At 39.7% G+C, this 22706-nt stretch overlaps 1 protein-coding gene across 4 annotated transcripts in view; it reads left to right on the forward strand.

Annotated features, from left to right (window-relative positions):
- The first annotated feature begins 220 nt into the window (after positions 1-220).
- The window catches only part of clstn1 (calsyntenin 1), a 36349-nt gene continuing 13863 nt past the window's right edge, over positions 221-22706 (forward strand). For 2 of the 4 annotated variants that reach the window (XM_020632292.3, XM_020632295.3), the window contains exons 1-7: positions 221-485; positions 15772-15894; positions 18318-18347; positions 19890-20085; positions 20518-20726; positions 21426-21575; positions 21833-22018. In XM_020632292.3, the coding sequence (XP_020487948.1) occupies positions 404-485; positions 15772-15894; positions 18318-18347; positions 19890-20085; positions 20518-20726; positions 21426-21575; positions 21833-22018 (976 nt within the window). In that variant the 5' untranslated portion in view covers positions 221-403. The remainder of the gene's footprint in view (positions 486-15771; positions 15895-18317; positions 18348-19889; positions 20086-20517; positions 20727-21425; positions 21576-21832; positions 22019-22706) is intronic. The other 2 variants (XM_020632294.3, XM_020632296.3) reach the window with 1 other exon arrangement.

A 22706-nucleotide genomic window follows, 5' to 3' on the forward strand; every position in this document is an offset into this window, starting at 1 on the left:
CTACCAGTAGACCTGCCAGTTGTAGCCCTAAGTAAACGCACACACTTTATGTAAACTTTGGGATTCAGTGATTATACAGTAGGCTGGATAATAAATATCACAGGGGACGCAAGACTGCATAACACAATGTGTCTGTGTGATTTACTGCGCTCAAGACTCGCCTAAAAAAAGTCCGACGGTCCCTGAATGTAGCAAGCTGCAAAGCTGCGAGAGAAGCGGTGATTGAAGGGGGATAGCAGAGCGGCGGTGGCGACGACGGCCATCTTAGAGCTACCGTGGTAACCGACTCTCATCTTCTGGATTTTTTTTAAAATTTTTTCTTGTTGGGAGAAATATTTCGGCTGACGGGCAAGGGAAGAAGAAGGTTGTTTTCACTTCACCCGCCGTTGAACTCGAAGTCGGGATGCGGTTCCGAGGGAATACGCAATTTGCATCCGCTGTCGGACTGGTCCTCGGACTATTATGTGCGGTGGAGGCAGCTAAAGGTAACTAAGCTGGGATTTATATTGTGCGTTGCCTGTCTTGTCGTGTCGGACAGGTTTATTTTATGGATTTGAACCGTATGAACTGAAAGTAAGTGGTTGTCCGGAGCTTTCTGGTTGTTTCCTGACAGTGAAGGTTACCGCAGAGAGCAAGTGTTCCGTCCAGAGGGATGAAATGTAACCTGTTCTGGGATGGTCATCTCCCGAGCCGCAGCAGATGATGTCGCGGAGTATCCCGCCGACAGCAAGTGCATCACGCGATATTGTGTTTATTTTACCTGCAAAGAAAATACAATAGAACAATAAATTCTAACTACAGCTGTTGTATTTATATATGACTTTATATTAAATGTCAAATACCCGGAGTAGGCTACTTTAAAGATAATACCAAGGCCACGAAAACGAAAACGACCCCCTTCCGTCTTCTGCATTAAGTCTATTTTTGGTTAGTTTTTTTCTATCGCTTCATAATTTTTTGTTTTAGGATGAAAAAATAATTCTCAGCCTCTGCAGGGGTTTTCGTGATTATTTTTAACTTGTGTTTGGTACTCACTGTACTCCTTAGGAAAAAAAAAAAAACATGTTTTTTTTTTCAATAAATCTAGATGAACACTTATTGCTGATGTGTTCCCCCCCCCCACGTTGTTGAGTCAGTGTTATTAAACCACACAGGTTTATTCTGATATTAGTAGGCCTAGTGCTTAGGTTGGCAACGTTATGGGTCGCACCAGGATGGAGCTTGGCTGGCTACGCATTGCAGATCCTCCTCAGCAGCCCCTGTTTGTCGGTGGATTTAAATATTGATGTGTTGTTGTGATCACAGTTTTAAGTGAAAAAAGCCAACAGGAGGTCTGGGCCTAAAACTCATGAACAGAGTCTGTATGAGAACTGAAAGTGCAGTGCTCTTCATTTGCAATGTCACTGATGGACACACACACACACACACACACACACACACACACACACACACACACACACGTACATTGTGCAGAGACATGCCTTTATTTGCTGCAGGGCGGTCCACCTCCCTCCTCACAGCTCACTGCTCAGACATGAACCTACTGATTGCATGAATTTATGGAGTATTTTTTTAACGTTTAACTTAATCCACTGACTCCCTTGTGTGAGCTCCATGTTCAAAGGGTGTGTAAAGGTAGGTGCATATTAATCAGTTCCTCAACATGCCTGGGCCAGTGGGTGTAGTTTACTTTAATGTTACACCCGTTTTATGATCTCCTAACAAATAAAGCCCATGAAAGGGGTAAAGAAACCTATAAAAGTCTGCGCAGGGACATCCAACTAAGCGATATTGTTCCCTGTTTCCATGCCAAGCAGCTGAGAATGCACAGCAGTGGGAGGCTTCCTTTTCCAAGCAGTAACTTCATTTCTTTTTCATCCATCAAAAGCTGGCTCATGTGTGTGACGCTGACTTTTTATGTTATAGGCGAGTGTGTGTTTGCAAAGTGCACCTGTTGGCTTTCCTGTCCTTATCAGCAACGCAGACCTGTGAAATCACCATCTTGTTGAGTGCTTATTAACCAAAGGTCACTTGCTTATTTTGTGCAACTCCCCTTGTCACTTGCAGTCTAGCATTTTGTTTTCATGGCTTGTTGGTGTGTCTTATTTTTTATTTTTTTATTTTTACTGCCAGCCCCCTTGCAGTGGATCAGGAATCATATCATATTTTGTTGATGTTCCTGATTTCTCCATAGATGCTTATGAATTGATGTTATCACTGCAGAAACAGAGGAAGAGATAGAGATTCATTCAGGTGTATTTATCAATATTTGCAGTGGATGAGTTCCCCAGCTGCTCACCTACACAAACATGAATCACTGATTAAAAGTCTACAATAAACCCTGGAGGATCTGAAGAAATAGGTTTTGATTCATTTAAAAATTATTATCTAGACTATATGAGTCATTACATTGCTAGCACAGAAATGTTCTTGTGCGTAATAGTGGTGCAAATTGAAATCATCTGCAGGTCTTTGAAGCTTGAAAGCATCTTATGCTTGAAGATCTTTGATGTTGTCCAACACTAATGTCTTCAAATGGACACCTCTTGCGTTTTCTGTCTGGCCCACCATTTTGGTCCACTTGTTTTTAAGGTCTCTTTTCTTTTTTTGTTCCCATAAGCAGCTGCTGGGTGCCTTCGTGTTCCACAGTCAAACATTAGGTCTGCAGATATTCATGAGCTTCCTCTGTGTACACAAAGCCAGACAGAGCAAAAGCTGGCTGCTGGGAAGTTTCATGGCTCATTCGTCATCCAATTAAGAAATTTTAGTTGAACAAATTAGGGGCCCTGCTTTGTGTGGTGCTGAGTGTGCGCTCTGTTCACCTGGCTGGCAGGGAAGAAGTAAATATTATAGGTTATGCGCAAGTGTGCAAGTCCCCTGTCTTACATTTATTGGAAACGCCTTCAATTGATTATGCTTGGAGCAATGTATCAGGTCAGTGTTTTATTTTTTAGAATATTCATCAGTCAGTGATGTGGTGGTACACCTCTGCAATTCCTCCAGGACCACAGCCTCATTAAAATACGCTTTTCATCTTATTGACATAGAAGGTTCATAGAAGACTAATTCTACTCATATTTTATTCACATTAAAATCCCCCTTAAACATCTTTTGTCTTTCATATAATTTCAGCTGTAGTCAAAACAATTGTTTTCAGATTATCTTTAACTTAGGCCTGTAGCAGTTTCACTTTGAAAACGTTATTGGTGTCAGCCTTCAAAAACCATCATTGATTTCTGTTCTTATGAAAGTAACCTATTCTACTATATATATTTTTATTAATTATTTAAGCTCATAAACCAAATGTAGGATGATGAGGGCCATCAGTGACCTGGTGACTCAGGGGAAATAAATACGCTCTGATTTGCTACTTGTTGTTGACAGCTTCTCCTTTGACACAACAACCTGTGTGACGTATGTCATCTCGCTGTGTTATGGCAAGCAGAAACTATGTGGACTAACACAGCTAACAAACACTCCATTGTTCACTTCTCCCTTGCAGATCTTGTAACACAGTCGTATGCCATCATTATTCTGCATAAGATTACATTACTGTTCCTTCTCAGAAATAATATCATTAAATGTCTGCAGGATGACAGCTAATGTCCACAAATGTGATGCCAAAGGAAAAGAAGGGAGTCAGAGTCTGTTTATGGTGTTTGTGTAGGGCAGAGCTTTATAAGCTGTCGTCAGTGTGTCACTTGAAGTTGTTAATAATTGATTGGACACATTTTGTATGTTGATTGATCTGCTCCATGTATTCCTCTTTGTTTTGTCACTATAAGATCCATGGCTTAACATCATGTCATTGAACTTACATGCAACTAAAAAAGACTCGGGAAGCAAATATTTTGGATGAACCTCTAAATTTGCATGTTTATTTCTGATTGGCCAATAGCAGCCGTAATTTTAATGGAAACCTCCAATTTTCCCAGCAAAATAAAGGCCTTGTCCATTAAAAAACTTTGCAAAACTTACAGAAAGGGAGAGCATAAGTAAGCAACAGATGAACCTTTACCATCACAATATACCAATTATTAGTGAATGGCATTAACATTTTGGTCAAAGTTGAATGTAAATCATCATCAGAATTTTAGAAACATTTCTTTAAAGTATCCATGACATGTTCACAACTAATTTCCAAGAAATCATTGGACAATAAAACAGAATTTCAAAAACTTTGTCAAACTCAGCCAAATCTGTATTTAAGTTGGGTAAGATAGAAAATATGTTTTTTAAGAATGTGTTAAATGATATCAGAGAATAATTCTGAAATAGTCAAAAAATAAAGAAGTTTGCTTTATCATGACAGTGAGATAAAACATTATTACTGATTATGTGAATTAAAAAACATTTCAGAACATTTTACCCTTATTTTCCCTGAATAACTGTATACTTGTACTACTCAGTTGCCCTGTTTCTAGAAGTTAACTCTAACATTTGTGAATATTTATTCAGAGTTTCTCAGAGGAACAAAGGGCTTTTGGGGCCAGGCTTCAGAGTCAGGATCTTGACTTAGCATGTCACAATTGGAGGACTGTTTGAAAGATCACAAGTCAAGCCCCTCAAGAATTTGTACATGAGACAATCCCCCTGAAAGTGCTAAGTTGTTGAAGCATTTCAGTTTGGTAATATGCCAGTCATTGCTATGAAGATGGGTCATGAGAATACTGGACTCAATTTTGGTCTTTTGTGACTATGCTCTCATTGGTGCCTTCAGGGGCTGAATGGAGTCAGTGAACTGTCAAGAATGGGTCATTCAGTTGTGAATATTAAGTTGTGCCAGATGACTAGGGAGTTGTGTTGGCCACCTAGAAAGCAGTTAACAATCTTATTAGCCCGTGGTTGGTTCACGTAATACATTCAAAATGGAAAGCTAAAGGCAATATACAGAAATGAAACAACAACATTAGAAAGAGTCGGAATATCCAGGATGAGGATACACTGTATTAGGGCTTTCACACTTGCAGAAATCGCCTTGAAAAATCAGGATATTTCCAGGAGGAGCTGTATATGTGAACGCAAACATTCAAATTCTCGCGACTTCTCCCAGAGTTTCTCCTGCCAGACCCCTAGTACTTTTTCCACAGCAAGTCCGATTGAGCTGATGTGAGAGAATTCACTTCGAGCCAATAGGAGGGGGAGTGACATTTGTAAACTGTGACTGCTGCACAACGCATAGAAATGTATGGAGCTATTATTGTGGCAAAACTATTTGAATATGCGTACACAGATCCACAAATGCGTAAATAGATCCACAAATGCACACACAGATCCACAAATGTGTAAAAAGATCCACAAATGCTTAAACTAATCTGCAAATATGTAGACCAATTTCGAAATATTTACTTATTTATTAATGGCAGTGAGTTTTTTTTTGCGTATGTGAAAACGGCTTCTGATGTTCTAGGTAAAATACTGCTTAAGCCTGGGTTGGAACAGTGTAAAAAAACAATGTAATCTTTCTAAACCACCCATTGTCATTCTTATAAAGGCAGTACTGAAACAGAGTGACTTAATTCTGAAAGTGATGGTCACTGGTGCCCATATTATCGAGTTATCTTTAAGCAGTGTAATAAAACCAGAGCACAGAGGTCAAAATTCAAACCATATCTGCAGCTTTTCAGTGTCTGTGACCTTCTCCCTAGAGTCACATTGATTAGAGAAGAAGACTTGGAAGTTATCACATTAGGTGTTTTCACATTTACAGTAGGTTCAGGCTCCATGGGAAACAGGTAACCAGAGAGCACATTACCTGCCGCAGGTCAGCTACACCCAAAAGCTGCCTGTGCAGAGCTCCAGCCGTCTCACTCTCACTTCTCCACTCTCACTGGTTCTTTTGTGCCATCCACACAGAGAGGTGATTGAGTTGCATTCAAGGCTCTGCGACTCCCAACCCCCATCTTCAGAGGAGCACCGCGCTCATTGAGGGTGTGTTCGTTCTGCTGGGCGGCTGAGATGGCTGAAAGGACAAACAAATGTTGTTGCCTGGCATGGAAACTGAGAGGCTCTCCTGTGTGAGCACTGTGTTGGAGTGAGGGCCCCCGAGGTCTGGGTTTCCTATAAGGGTCAGCATGGCTTACTAGAACAGTCCCCAGTCTGTGATAGTGAAGGCATGCGTCAACAAGCTCAGGAGCTTGTAAGGCAAGGCAAACATAGAAGTGTGCCCGCTGTTTTAGAGCGTGAGCAGATCGTCCAATGACTATTGCTGGTTGACAGAATTAAGAGAGCCACCTTGGTGCAGAGTTGAAGTCATTGCTTCACCCAGATTTGTATGCATCTCATACCTACACTTATTTGGTTACAATTTCTGTATGTCAGATGTTTCTGGTAGTGTAACTGTCTCCCTGGGAACACCAAGGTCTAACTATCACCTGAGCACAGATATTAATTTATTCTGTGTACAGGTGCAGGCAGCTAATGGCACAAACAAGAATAACAACCTGGCAACAGAAAGGCTTTATTTAGCCTTTAACGATAGTAAGACAGTCTGCACTCTGCTCAGAGACTTTGTTGCCTGTACTGGTGCCTGTGAGTGGCAGGTTTTGCTCCAGATTTTAATTTATTTATGATTCTGGGTAATCAAACATTTGCACCAGAGTGTGGACTAGTTATTCAGAATTTTTAATCAATGTTGAACACATTCACTTGCTGCTTTCAAACTGTGTGCAGTCTGTGTGATGGTTTGTAGTTTGTACTATAATGTAATCTTAAATCCATAAGAACATACACATTTTAGTCCAGAGGGAATTAATGATTGTATAGATTCTTGAATTATTAAAATGCTGCAAAATCTGGATGTAATGGAGCTTCCTGTTAGTAGGTTATCAAATAAAACGAATGCTTGCAGGCTGTCAGAAGTTAAATGTAAAATATGAGTTAAATTGTTAAACAAGAACTCCTCAACATGTCACAACCTGACATTTGGCTGCATCATCATCATGGTTACACAACATGCCCTCAGAGATTCAGGCTTCATCTGATAATTACAAACTGATCATCTGCTGCAGTGATGCTGCTACAGTCTGTTCACAGCTGTGCTGTGTTTCTGTGCTTCTCCCATGGTGACCAGTCGCATGTAAGCTGTCTGGTATTAATGTTTTCACTTCTGTCCCTAACAGTTGTTGGGGTCATACAGTGGCTAAATATGTGCAAAGCTTTTGACAATGATTTTTAAGGCAGAAGGATTGTATTTCCTCTCCATGTAGAAGATACAACACAGCAAGGCCATGGTGGGAGAGAGAGAGTGTACAGGCATCCTATTGAATCTCAGGATTAGCAGGACCTATTGTCGCCCTTAAATTCTCGCAGGAAGTGTTTCATCACGGTTAAAAGGTTAAACTGTAAAGGTTTGGCTTCAATAAAAGAGCCTGGCAAACATAATGGGGCTTTGTCTTTGTGTCCATGAGAATGGTCCGTATGTTACCCTGTTCTTTGTTGGGGTTTTGGAAGAAGTCAGTGAAGGCATTCACTAAAAAGTGTTCATCCTGAAAGTTTACTTTTGGTCCAATTTAATAGAAAATCAGCAGACAAACAGTGTTTTTATGTAGAGGTGGAGCGTGGCCTATTTAATCCACAAGAGACCATTAATTGTCCCCTTAAATCTGTTGCAATATGACCACACAATGACGATGCTTAATACCAAAGAGGACTTAATATTCTTTTCTCCCACTTAAATTGTCCACCACGCTATGTGTCGGCCAATGATTGAATTGGGGATGCAGACGGATGCATTTTCTCATCATCACAATTGGAATGTTATTGCGGCTATCACTAAACTGTTTCATTGAAATCACAATTATGGATGCATGTTTTTTTTTATTTAACCATAAAATTTAAAAGAACACTGAATAAAACCAAGTCAGTTTGTGATCCACATTCAATCTAAAACCATAGTCCTCAAACTTTCTCACATCAAGGACCCCTTAATTGTCATATGTCCCAAGGTTGCTCATGTGATTGGGATTTTAGCTTGATATTTTTATCAAAGAAATTGTATGAAACCATGACCTTAATTGTTGGTGATAAGAAAGAAAGAGATATAATGTAAAAAGATTGCCAGGGACCTCTGGAGGTTCTGGGACTCCACTCTGAAAACCACTGAGCTAAATGACAGAAACAAAGTTGAAACAAAGCCTTTTAAAAACATTTGCAACAAATACTGAACTTTTAAAGTTCTAAGAAGGGGGAGTCTTACAGAACTGTCTAAGTGAAATAGACATGGGTTGTCTATTGGCAGGAATCTTGTGATGCTTATCTTGGTAATGGGCATACAATTTAATATATCTTTATATTTAATTAAGGACATTAACTGTCTCAATTAGGACGCTTCTTGTATAATAAGAATGTGAACTTTGTATTTGTGCAAACAGTATGTGTGTATTGTTGTTTGTAGGTTTGAACACAATACAAAATGCAAGCAGCCTCTTATGTTTTTTTAATATTTTAAATATGTTCTTTCAGTATGCATACAAACATACATAGATACATGCTTTCCTATTACATTATATACTACACAGGCAGTAAACAATGTGGCCATACAACAAAACATTTTGAAAACATAGCAGGTAAAGAACTTGTCCTACTTTTCAAAAAGGAAAACAATGTAATCGTCAATGGCCTCCTTTAACACCCACTGTGGTTCAAACGGGTGCACAGGTGGCAGACACATAGAGCTGATCAGTAGATGGCTTGGCACAGAACACCTTGGCACACACAGTCACACCAAGTACTTTTTCCCGGTCCACCTGTGTCAAAAGTCAGCTGATGTAAACCCTGCTCTGTCTGTCTGTCTGTCTGTCTGTCTGTCTGTCTGTCTCCAAAAGGATCTCGTTTACCCGAGCTTTCCCTTCAAGTATCATTGGGACATCTTTAAACTGGACTCCTTAGTCACAAAAAATTCTAAGAATCTCCTCAGGGAGCTCTTGACTTGGCAGGGAGTCCCAGCTTAGGAGTGATTTGGGAACACTCTAAGAGCATCTCTGAGCAAAGAAGGGACAGAAACTCTTATCTAGTGAGGAGGTGTGGTTGACCCTGTTACTAGATATGACACATTCTTTCAGAAGCTGTGATTTGCATAGGTCTTACTTTGCTCTGAAAAAGGTCCTAGATGGATTAAAATGTCTGCATTAATAACTTTTGTCTCAACCATGATTCATTAATAATATTCTTCATTCAGCGTTTGAAGAATATTTCTCTGTTTTTTTCTCCGCTTGAGAAACTCTTAAGCCTGTTCAAAATCTTCCTTACTACTCATAACAGTTTGTAACCTTAGGAGCTCTCTTAGGGCGTTTTTATATTAGGCATGATTTTTCGTACCTTGCCCAAACTGGATTGCTCCCCCCTCCCCTCTTCCCCAGCTGGTTTGCGTTTACATTAGTAACGTTGCTCTGTACCCGAGTACACTTGCGTATGTACACAACCGACACTATATAGCAGATAACGGAATGCACATAGTTGGTTTACAAATCTAAAGAAGCAGAAAGAAGCATCAGAAAAGCAGAAAGAAGAAAGAAACCATGGCAACCACTAGCAGACTGAGTCCATCCTGCTAACTGTGGATGTCTTTGTTATTTCTGAGTCGCCAACAACGAACCTCCTCTACTTCCACATCTACTGTGCAGCTCAGAGGATGAAACGGGCCTATGCTGCGTGGATACGACGGTTTTCAAAGAGACAGGAGCCGTTTAGAATTACGCCATATAGCGGTCAACCTCTTTAATCGGACTCGGGCATGGTACCTGAGTACTGTACGTGTCTTTGGAGACAAGTGTCAGATCTGGGCCCGGTTCCCTAGGGGGAAACAACCCTTAAGGGCTAAGTTGCTTTGTGAATAACTTTGATCTTTACAAGGATGTACTGGTAGTCCTAAATTCTAAGAAAATGATGTGATTCTAAGAATTTTCTTACAATTGTGTCACCAGGAGCAACTCTTATTAGTTTGGAGGCTTTGTGAATATGGCCCCAGGTGTTACCTGGAGCTTTTTACTAAATACATTTTATCATGCTCATTGTTAGACATCCATAATACAAATTTGGCAGTGATTTGTTTTTTGGAGCCTCACTTTTCTTTTGTTTTATTTCTTGCTTGTTGCTTGACCTATCAGTGAATGAAATAGACACATCCCATTATAGGATTAAATGCCATTGGCTTTATTTGCTGCGTACTGTAACAGGATTGCATACCAGGTAGTGTGTTGCCATCTGTGTGTCTGTAGACGGCTGTGTGTTTGTCCCCAGCTTCTGATGCATCATTATTATTCAGCCTGTGTTTGCTGGATTCAGGCTTAATTTGTTTGTTTGTGAAAACAGTAGATAGTTGGGTTAATTTGATGTGGGATTTCTGAGATTAACAAACTTTAGGGTTATCTACAAACGTTGTGATATTTAGGGTTAGCATAGCATAACCCTGCCTGGTTGATGTCCATTATTTAGCTAGAAGAAAAAGAGCCAGCTGTACCTGTCTAAATCATTGCTCTCTATCTGAATTTTTGAGGCTGATGATTTCTACTTGGTAGAAATATGATGGTGAGTCACTGGGGTGAACGTTTTTGAAGCCTGCCCTTTTTGATTTTGTACGTGGTTTCATTTATTATTGTCGTAACACTACATTAATTAAAGCTAATTGTTGATAATAAACAAAATACCATGCTTGCATTCCTCAACATTTTAAAATGTTATGAGTATATCGAGAAAGTATTATTTTGTATTAACAATTAACCATGCATTTTCAGTTTAACATTCAATTCATGTTCCAACATGAGGTTCAACAAGTGAAGACTTTCCTTGAAATCGAGTGGCTGGTGTGTGATCAATGGAAGTTTTTAGCCTGTAGCACTTCACTATTCACTATAGGTCCAGGTGTCTGCACTAAGTGAGGCTCATAACTTTGACATCCATCAACTCTGCAGATAGGTGTTCCAAACACTCTTAGAGGTCAGGCAGAGTGTTCTCAGAAATATATTTTCATGATGGCAAACTGTACTGTGGTTCCAAGAGTTTTGTAGCTAACCATCACTGGGAAGTTTCCAGTTTCTTTGCAATTCAGTCGGCACAGTAAACAGCTCTGTTCTTTTTGTTTGTCTGCATTATTTTTTTGATTAACCCTTTGTTCTACCACCTAATGAAAGTAATGGCTTTGCAGAAATTGCAGCTAGTCATAGAATTTGTTGGTGTAGCACAAGCGTAAATACATCCAAACTGATTAGCCTTTGTTGGACAGTGACATATACACACACATGCTTGCCCTAAACACAGAATAGCATAGAACTGAAATGAATAGAATGGCCAATTGTCACTGATACCAGCTATAGCTATTTTTATATCTGATATCTAAAACCAGAATTGGATTCGTGCATCCATACACCTCAAGTTGCTCTTAACTATCTTTATACATTTAAACTGAAGATCTTTGCAGTCAGGACTGTTGGTCAGACAATAGCTATTTAAGAAGTCACCTTGGCCTGTGAGAGATTGTTATGGTTATTTGTCATTATAATCTGACTTTTTGTAAATATAATATTTAATTTTTAAATGAATATACTACTTAAATGTTATCCCATATTGAATAAAGCAACACGTGACACATCAATACCCACCTGGTTTACAATGTGTTAGAAAATTATAAGGAAAAGTCATAATGTAATTTCTGAGTTGGTAAACACAGAAACTGCCTTCTCAAGCATGTTCTGTAGTATTTCAGAGATATCTGTCTAATGTTGATTGATTCATTAAAGTGTTGTCTTCATTTATCTGCTTTAATGTGAATACAGTGCTGAGTCTGCAGGTTGTTATTGGGCCAGTAGTGAGTATGCATTACTTTAGATGAATTGGTTCTCTAATCAGTTAAATTAAGAAAATGGCAGTCTTCCATGCTGAACATCCTCAGCTCTCCTTTAGTGAGCCCCTCTCAGACTGCCTCAAACACTTCAAAGCCCCTTCCCTAATCTCCTTCCATCCTAAATCCTAAAGCCTTTCCTCCTAAAAACAAACCACTTCATCACTTACAATTCAGCCAGTTTCAAGGTTTATAGTTTATGAAATTATACATCCAGGTATAATTAGTTAGATAATGATTTGTGTTAATCAAATCGCGGTTTCTCTGATTCCAATGTTGATTGTCGAGCTCCTCACACCTCAACAAAATGTTCCTTCCATTCACTGCAGGCTCACGGGGCTGATGAAGCCATCTTGTCAAAGGATCATTGTGTGCAATTTCACACAATGTATGTGAGAATTTCACGCTTAAAATAAAACCTTGCTTCAGATATCACTTCATGGGAGGGGTGTGTGTGTGCGTGAAAAGGGGATTTAATGGTGATGCACACTGTAAAGGCAGATTTGTTTTAAATTGGCCTAAAGCCCTGTGCCATGTTTATTCAGCTCCACCTTTCTCCATCTTTGGGCATATTCATTACTTATTTCAACTGACCTGTTCTGCCCATCTCAGGGCAGTTTTTTAAATTGAAGAAATCAACTCTCTTGTGTCAAACTCTATTTAAAATTCTGCCGTTTGTACATGAATTTCTAGAACATTTCAGTCCGTCAGCACGTGGTTGTGTTTGTCCATGAGCAACTGTACACTAGGAAAAAAAAACTGGACTTTGAGGGTGAAGCATGCTTGGGATTGCCTAGGGATAGTGCTCCCTTACAGACTGCAGTTCTGCCCTTGTACTATCACATTGCATCTGTAACAACGTTATATTGGAGTGCCAATATAACAGCTGTAACAGGGACATAAGTATTCCACCTTCAAATGACAGTCTGTAAGTGCCAGTCTGTTAGTTAGTTAGTTCTTCACACATGCTCCTCACAGCAAGAGCCCTTTCGGGTTGGAGGGGTGTGGCTCGGAGGCAAGGCATGATGTAAAAAGAGTGACATGGAAGTGCTTGACATAGTCTGAATGAGAAATTCGGCTGATTGGGTTCACTCCTGCGGCTCAACCCATAGATTTCTGGAATTTTTCAGGTATTTTGTTGAAGTGTGAAAGCAACATAAGATTTGCTTCTCAGGCTATGATGAGATACAGTACATGCATTACTAGAGTCCATTGAATTTTTTCCTTGAAGACAATAACACACAATGCAGCAGTCTTGCTATTGGTCAGGATCAGGCTGAAGTGTCTTGAATAAACTTGAATAGATTTGATAATTTTGCTTTGACGTTGTACCGTTCAGTGATGGTTCAGTGCAGCTCCGTGCAGCTCCGTGCTGAGGGCCATAAGCCAGTCACGGAAAATGTGGGGCCAGCATGTGACCTGGCTAACAGTAAGTGTGTATCTGTAGAGGCTAAAGCAGATTATTGTAGTAGTCTGGCAAGGCAATCTGTTTTAAGACATCCAACTCATTTTAAGTCACGAGACGCTCAGCTTAGACGATTTATTGGGTTTGATTAATTCCAAATTAGTGGCTATCCCATCCATGCATTCCTACCAAACACTGCTTGTGACCAGAGATGTTTTTTTTTTTTTTTTTTTTTTACAATATATGTATGACGTGTGATTTTCAGGAACTTAGAATAGAAGTACTCATGGCAGGTTCAAAATGCTTGAACTACTGTTACAATTTCATAGCAAGAGACCATTTTTTGACTAATGGGCCTCCTCTCCAGTCCTTTACTGCCATCTTTAAGCTGTCGGCTCTTTAATGAAGGCATAGAATGCCTCTAAATACAGACATTGGACTAGCTGCAGTATAAAAGTATCTCTTACCTCACTGCGTCATGCACTTTCATTTTAGCCATCTTATTGATGTTTTTTTTTCAGCTAATGTAACATTAAGCAATTATACAATGCACAGCCAGCACTTTAAATTCTTATGAAGTCGTAAAGGAGCCAATGAGTTTTTGCATTGACACATTTTAAATGTTTATTTCTAACTGTGAAATTTTCATTTTCTGTCTACTTTTAATTAATTTTTTTTGTCAAATCACGCCAATCCTCTGCAAGGAGCTTGTAATTAATTGTCATTGATCTTGTAGTGACGGCGAATTAAACTCAATTATGTGAAGGCACAAATGTAAGTAATTTGCTTCACAGAAATTGGATTTCGATGAATGCCATTCAAAGTCGTCTGAAAACATCCTCGTCATGTCTTAATGCCGTTTGTTTTTTTCTCTGGTTACTGGTTGACGCTCAAAGTATAATTGTAGCAGAAATGGTGTCATTGAACATTAGGCGTCTTTCTATTAGTCAGATGATGAATGTGTTATGTGAAAGCTTTCTGCAGCATGACACGGCTGTGGATTTAATTTTTACACATTTCATGTTTTGATTAGCATTTAACAAAGAACCAAGGAAATATTTTTATATTGCTCTCCATTATTGATGTACTGTAGAAAAGGTCTATGATTATATGATGAGAAATAACACATACAAATGTAAGCTATTAGCTTAAAGTAATCCTGATCTAAACCTTATTTTGGAGGCGGAATATTTCAGAAATGTGGCAACTATTGTAAAAGCCCACCGTACGGCTGTATCAAACATGCATGCTGAGATACAGTACTTCTCAACAAATCCACAAATGTCTATTGTGCTGCCATCATTGATTTCCTAACTTTGATTGTTCAGGCTACCACAGCAGTTCTTTGTTAGTAGGGATTAGCTTGAATGCATGACCTAACTGCATTGAATTTATCAGACAGTTTACTTTGAAACTGACTGACCACGTGTTTAAGGACAGAGGGGTTTACATGAGGTCAGAGAAGAAGCAAATAAAGAATAACGGTTACATCTTCCTCAAAGTACTTTCTCATAAGTGATACTGCTTGTAAATAGGCCTTGCACTGAACAATTATATAATGTTGCAGTCTGCAGCCCTAGTTGACTTCACATAGCATTGGGCCTATGTGAAGGCATGATATTTTCTTTATACGTTTTTGTTACTGTCTTATGGTCAGGAAATCTGCCTGGCTTGGTTACCTCTCCCTGTGTCTCTGTCCCTCACAGCTTGCTGTCAGCCATAGTTAGCCTCACCTTTACAGATCAGTAACACAGACTGCCACCCCTCCCTCTGCTCAGCAGTTAGCCCATATTGGCTGTAAGAGAGCTGCATCTCCCCTGCGTCATCCTGTGTCCTACACTATCCCAAATATGTCACTCACTGCAGCTTTTTCTGCAGCCGCCAGCTACAACAGAGTCATGTCTGCAGCTGGGATGCTTCCCAGGCCGTATAGCACATAAAGCTTTATATAATGAGCCCAGCTACTGCTCCTCAAACCATAGCAAGAGCATTTATCATCCCTGTGATACTCCTGTCAAATCTTGTTAACCGATACAGATTGTGGATATGTCTGGCTCTTGGAACATTTCTGGTGCAGATTATAAAATCATGCTGAAAGTATTTGTCTTCAGTTCAGATAAATTGAACAATAGAACTTAAAGCATAATACAGCCTTTTGTATTTTCGATGGGGAACGATGTGCAAAAGGAGATTTTCTTTCAGCCAAATGTTACTAAGTGCACATTGTTGGCTTGCCTGCTTCTGTTTTAGGTGATGCCTTCATTATGTGCAGTGTTTCTAAAAATAGTAATAAAAGCATCCAGAAACTCATTAAAAATTTACTTTGGCTGCAGTGGGAGGGAAGATAAAACTCAAACTAGCAGTTTGAGAAAACACTGATGATATCAGACTATTGAAACACACTTGAATAGCTAATAAGTAACAGTGAAAGAGAAAGAAGTTGCTGATCAAGATTTTCACCTATGCGCAGAAATAATTTGCATAAACTTTTTTAATCAGCACTGACATTTCCTCTTTCTGTTTCTCACAGTCAATAAGCACAAACCATGGATCGAGACAACGTACCACGGGATCGTAACGGAAAATGACGACAAAGTACTACTAGACCCCCCTCTTATTGCATTGGACAAGGACGCTCCTCTTCGCTACGCAGGTGAGAGAGGTTTAATGCTACCGCTGCTTTAACTTTACTCCTTCAGCTTCAACTGAAATCACCAGATTCAACTCCAAATAAAAGAAAAAACTCATTCATTGACCTGTGTTATAAAGCTTTGAGATCATGTGATAGGAAAAGGATGCAAACAAATGTTCTTGTGTGAGTATTGTACATTTCATCAACATTCAAATGACTCAGACAGTGACCTTAATAAGACATGAAATCCCTTTTCAAATGGGTTATGAACTGAGCTTAAGATTCTTGTAAATGGAAACCACAAAAATATTTTTTACTCTACCAACTCTAGTGTCAGCTTCATGTTTTAAATCATCATAGTCTCTTTGTCTGTAAGATGTTTTATAATCCATACAGTAACTACCATTCTCTCTGTGATAGGCTATAATTGAGGTTAAAGGTGCATTAATAAACACAAGAAATTCCCTAACTCTCTAGTAAATAAGGCAATTGCTCTGCTAAGTGTTGAATTATTTTTGTATGCACTTCTGGGAGGAGACTTTGTGACTTAATGTCATTCTGTTCATTACATATTTATGACATGCCTGTCATACTGACATACATCTGGCTACCATATCCTCCATATTGGCACTTTTGATATTCATATCAAAATACTCTTTCATGTTTTTTCTTCCTCCCAGTAGAGAGGCACAATTAGTGTCCTTTATGTACCACAGTAGAATTAGCTCTGGGGTTTTAATCACATCAGGATCGACTTTGGCCAGGATTCAAAGCCTCATAGCACTGGAAATGATTTGCCACCATTTCACATCACGAGTCGTGTGATCTCTTGTCTGCTTCTCTCCTCACACTCAGCGCTCTCACTTAACTTGATGCAGCCGTCTCTATCTCATATTATTTCTCCTGATTTAGCAAGTGAGGCTTTAACATACTCATGTCTGTCAGAGGAGATGCCAAATGTGTTATTCTTCACAGAGTTACGTGAAGACTAATCGTTCTCGAGAGCTGATCTGCCTGACAGCACATGAAAACTACTGCAAGGGGGCCCATCATTTCTGAGAAGCAGCAAATTGAATAATATACCCATTCTCTGCATGATGTTTACCTCCATTCACAATGAATAAAGAGCTTGGGGCTCCCCTTTTGATGGGCAGTGCTTTTGCGAATGGACCTTATGTCCCTGTGAACTAGCTCTCTGGAGACAGGGCGAGTAAGCTGGTTTCACGTGGCAGCAGGGGTGAGTGCCTGTGTCATGTCCGCCTCCTTATAGCCGGTCCGTCCGTGCCAACACACAGCTGCCTGTAAAGCTGACCCATAGGCCAGCAAAGGGCCAATCAGAAACTCCGGAGACAGATCAGGGATTATGTGAAAATTTAGCATGAATGAGAAGCCAGTTTATGTGTTTGTATTTGACTGATGTACTTGAGACTGGCTTTGACTGTCTTTTTGTGGGTTTTGGGGGGAAAATCAAAGGGATGTAACTGAATTTAGAGCTAAAGCAGGGAGCACTCACCCACCAGGTCAGCCTGTTATGATTTATATACTCTAGGAATATTAAACATTTGGACAGCTGCAACATATTGACCTGCTAGTCAACTCATAGTCCCGTATTATAACTCACTGTATTTATGTAGTACTAGCAGTTAAATAACTATATGTCAGGACTGTAAAATCAATAAGTAACACTCATTGTGATGGCTGACTCAGCCCGAGCTGAGAGGCCTGTGTGGCGAGTGAAAAGCGGAGGAATTCCTCAAGCCCTAGTGTGAGCCCTTCATTAGAGCTATGCTGAACACAGAGGCCCTCAGCTCCTACTGCATGACTGGCCCTGAACAGCGCTCCCTAATGTGAAATCTGTTTCTAATTGATTAGTAGGTGAAAACAAAATGACCAGAACACAAGAGGCCCTGGCAGGGCTTTTAAAACAAACAGCCAAGCGGAGAATGACTTTATGGTTTAAGTCTTGTTATATTTTAGCATGTCATTCATTTATCAATCTGTGCACTAATTTTATAGTTGTTGGATCGATTGATTGACTTTGCAATACATCTTAGTTCAGTTTTTTCAAAGTAAAATTTACTTTTTGAAGGGCTGACTCTCCAGATAATCCAAAAACATGCTGTCATTAAAAAGATCCATTTCTGTCTATGATTTAATGTTCTGTCACTTTTTCATGAGTTTTCTTTCTTCTAAAAGTGTTTGATGAGAAAAAAAAGACTGCAGATACTTTGCACCACCCTCCTTTCCAGAAATGTTTAATCTTTCCTTTCTTTCATCTGGCAGAAGACTTCTTGCTAATATAAAACTGAATAAAAGTTGTTCTAATGGATCTCTCATTTTATGATAAGAGATTTTTTCTTCTTTCTGTCCTCTCTGTTTTTTCTCTTAAGGTTCTAACTTTTCTTTTAACTGATCTGGGCTTATCTTTTCTCCCTTCCTTGTAGAGAGTTTTGAGGTGACCCTCACTGAAGAAGGTGATCTTGGGCTCTTACTTCTGCCTTGTGCTTAGTTCTTATTATTAACCCACTAACGCAAAAAAAAAAAAAAAAACAGCATCCACACTTTTACACAGAAACTCCTGCCATGCTCTGTAATCTCCCTTTATGGTTTTTCTCGACTTTTATGTTTTTTTCTCACCCTGAATTTTTTCAAGTACCAACAGCTGGATGAAAAGTGTGATATGGGGCTGACTGTACTTAGAAATATCTCTGCATGAGACATCCATTGCAGTTTGCAGACCCTAACAGTTGTTCAGCTGTCACCAGGAAAAAGAAAGCTGCTTTAAAGAAACAGGAGTTTTCAGTAATTTTGCTGCCTATCAGTCCAATCCAGTCCTTTAAATTAGAAAATACAGAATGAAAAGACAATTTTTGAAGTTTTTATATAAAGTTCCATTAAAAAAACCGATTTAAAAGACACATTGGTAACCTCTTTCACACCAATGGAATTTGGAGCTGATATTGACACTATAATTACTATTTCAAGTGGATTAAAGTTCAATCATCCTAAACATCACCTCCGGTTTTGGGCGCCTCTCTCACCCATCATCAGTTCTGAGCAGCTACTATGACTCCTGACATTGAAGTCTTCTTCTGAAAGCTGCTGAGATTGTTAACTAATGCAAACTCTCTCTGCTACTAAGTTTTTGTGGTTGCATCTTTGCCTCAGTGGATCTGTTGAGTTAATTCTCCACCACTAATCTCTACCATTAGCATGGCTGCAGTTGTCATTTGATGTGGATGTCAAGCAAGTTGATATTTCTAACCCCAGTTCTCATCCAGCACTTTATTCTTTTCTATATTGTGATTGTAGCAGGTTGAGTTTTCTATGATTTGATTTCATTTGAATTCATTTTGCAGTGTTTTGTTTTAGAGGCACAATTACACAGGAAGACCTTCTGTAGGTAAAAACAATCTTTAGAGGTGTTGTCCAAGGTTTTGTTTCTTTCTTCACAGACCTTTTGGAGTATTTAAGATGAATTGGTGGTGGACTACACTATCACAATGTAAAAGTGGTCTATTTCAAAAATAATATTTTATCTTAATTATTCTTTCTCTTTTAAAGGGAAGTTATTATGGAGTTAACTGGTCTTTAACTCAAGTTTTGTTTTCCTTGTACTTAATTTTTGGGGCTTGGTTTAATGACCTTGATTCAAAAAAATCTTTAAGTGCTCCTGTGAAATGCCTGTCCACATCTTTTCAGTTTCTGCCTGCATGACTGGATGCAATGTTTTCAAGTGGCTTGGAAAGACACCTTCTCTTCTCTGATACTAAATGTCCCTCACCCTCTCCCAACTCCCCGCCCCCTCTACTCACTCATGACAGTGCGTTTGGGCTTCCTCCACAGCCACCACCCACCCCAATCTACAACTCCCTGGCACCCAAAACCTGTGGCTGATTTTTTTTTTTTTTTGCGTGAATTTATGGTTTTGTTGTTAACATAAATTTAACAATAGAATTATTCACTTTTTGTCTGTTATTGTGAACAAACTCTCTTTTGGCTCTTGACGTGTTCAGGTGAGATTTGCGGCTTCAGGATCCACGGGCAGAATGTCCCCTTTGAGGCAGTGGTCCTGGACAAGTCCACTGGAGAGGGGGTCATCAGGGCCAAGGACAAGTTGGACTGTGAGCTGCAGAAGGAGCACACCTTCACCATCCAAGCGTACGACTGTGGAGAGGGTCCCGATGGAGCCAACATGAAGAAATCCCACAAGTGAGTCTCACTCTGCTGCTTTGGAGTTTTTTTCAGTGTTTTGGCTAGATGGTGTTAAACAGTGCAGTCTGTTTATATAAATGTCATGCATACATTTCTTATTCAAATTCACTTATAACACAACATTTCACTTTTTCTTTTTAATAAATGTATAATATTTAAACAATAGTCTGATGAAATGCTGCTTCTTTTAATACATTTGAAAAATATCCCAACATAAGTAAAACAAAATGCAGTGTAAGACATTTCTTTTTGTCCTGATTATGACTGACTGGAAAATGTGTGTTTTTAACTGTGGCACAAGTGGATTAAACAGTTAATTAATCAAAATGTCAGACTTTGGTGTGTCATTTTGCCATGTAGTCATCAAATGGGACATGAGACAATTATACAGTTTGTGTTTGAGTTCTAACCTTACTATATTTCTATTAGGGCCACTGTCCACATCCAGGTGAACGACATCAATGAGTACTCACCTGTGTTCAAAGAGAAGTCCTACAAGGCCACTGTTATCGAGGGAAAGAAGTATGACAGCATCTTGAAGGTCGAAGCTGTGGACGCTGACTGCTCTTTCCAGTTCAGCCAAATCTGCAACTACGAGATCATCACACCCGATGTGCCCTTCACCATCGACAAAGACGGTAAGGAGCTTCAGAGCTACGTTTTATTGACACACATCACAGACTATTGATCCAAGTAAACAATGTAGCTGCAAGCCTGTCATTTTGAATTCACTGCAGCTTTCATGTGTGATGAGGAGATGATGGTCTCCTTGAAAAGGCCACCTAAGTTAACTAGCCATTTTCTCTCTGCTGTAGGATTATTTATTTTTGTCTTGCATAACAAAATTAAAGATCCAGTAAAAAAAACAAAAACTCAGCTATATCCAGGCTCGGCTGTTATCTCACCTGGCTCTGATAAATAGGAAATACTGGCAGGTAATAATGTGAGTGGAACAATATGTGTGAGGATACATAATGTTGCTGAAGCTGCTCAACTGTCAAAGCTAATTAGTTTTTAAGGTGTAAGAGAAAAGAAAAAGAGATCTGATCGGATTAAACCAAATTCCATTTTTCTTTCATAGATTGTAGATGGTAATAAACCCTGAGTATAGCAACTCAAGGAAAATGACATAAGTCAATATCAAATTGTTGCCCTGACACAAGACTACCAGTATGTTATGCATTCAAGTCAGTTTGACAGATTATTCCTCTTGGCTTCTTCAGTAAGGATAACCATGTGGCAGCTCATTTTAATATCTAGGAGAACTCTTCTTTTGAAGAACCCTAACCCAGCTGCAGCTCTAATACTAAACAAAGAACATGTTTTTTCCTTCTCAGGCTTCATCAAGAACACTGAGAAACTGAGCTACGGCAAAGAACGCATGTACAAGCTGACCGTGACCGCCTACGACTGTGGAAAGAACCGAGCCTCCGAGGACGTTCTGGTCAAGATCAGCGTCAAACCCACCTGCAAACCTAGCTGGCAAGGTATCAAAGCTCTTCCTTTACTCACTGTAGCTCACCAACCATTACAGTTTAGGTGTGTATCTGTGTTGAATTAAAGCAATCCACCTTTCTCAAAAAACTTGTTAGCCACAAGGCTTTTAATCATGCTTTGGAACACCTTAAGTACTTCTTAATGAGTAATTACTATCGACAGCCCCTGTATTGACTGCACACATGTTATCAGCACTCTGCTGAAGGACATCTTTTCACTCTTTCCCCTCTCTCACTTTGTCTTTTAGGCTTCAATAAGAGGATTGAATACGAGCCTGGCACAGGTAGCCTCGCCCTTTTCCCCAGCATGCACTTGGAGACCTGTGATGAGCCGATCACATCCATCCGAGCCAATATAGAACTGGAAACAAATCATATTGGGAAGGGCTGTGACCGCGACACCTACTCTGAGAAGTCTCTGCACAAGCTGTGCGGTGAGTACAGTAGCTGGTCCACTTGAAACTATTTTCAGCTCTACATATAATCAAAATTATTTTTTTGATGAACCCAAGTGCCCTGGTGTTTTCTGCCATCTCTTCAAACGCTCGCTTGAAGAACTGTCAATCCCGTCACTCTGGAAATCAGCAATTGTTTGTCCTGTAGCCAAAAAGAGCAATCCCACCTGTAACAACGACTATCGACCTGTGGCATTAACATCATTGGTTATGAAAAGCTTTGAGAGGCTTGTTCTTTTTCAACTCCAGGAGGAGGTCAATATGTATGCTGACCCTCTCCAGTTTGCATACAAACAGCACAGGGGTGTGAAAATGCGGTACTAACTCTGCTGCATGAACCCTATGCACACCTTGAGAAGTCCAAGTCATTTATTAGACTAGTCTTTGTGGACTTCTCAAGTGCATTTAATACTGTGCAACCCCACCTGATGGGTCGTAAACTGCTCGAGTTGGATACCAACCCGCACCTGATCCTCTGGGTCCTCTCATTTCTGACAAATAGAAACCAGAGGGTCCGAATCAAAGGTCACCTCAGCTCATCTAAAACAGTCTCAACAGGAACCCCCCAGGGCTCTGTCATCTCACCCATTCTTTACACACTGTACACAAATGACTGCAGGAGCACCAGCCCAGGAATAACATACATTAAATACTCTGATGACACCGT

The sequence above is a fragment of the Labrus bergylta genome, chromosome 12 (assembly GCF_963930695.1).
Source record: "Labrus bergylta chromosome 12, fLabBer1.1, whole genome shotgun sequence".
NCBI lineage: Eukaryota > Metazoa > Chordata > Actinopteri > Labriformes > Labridae > Labrus > Labrus bergylta.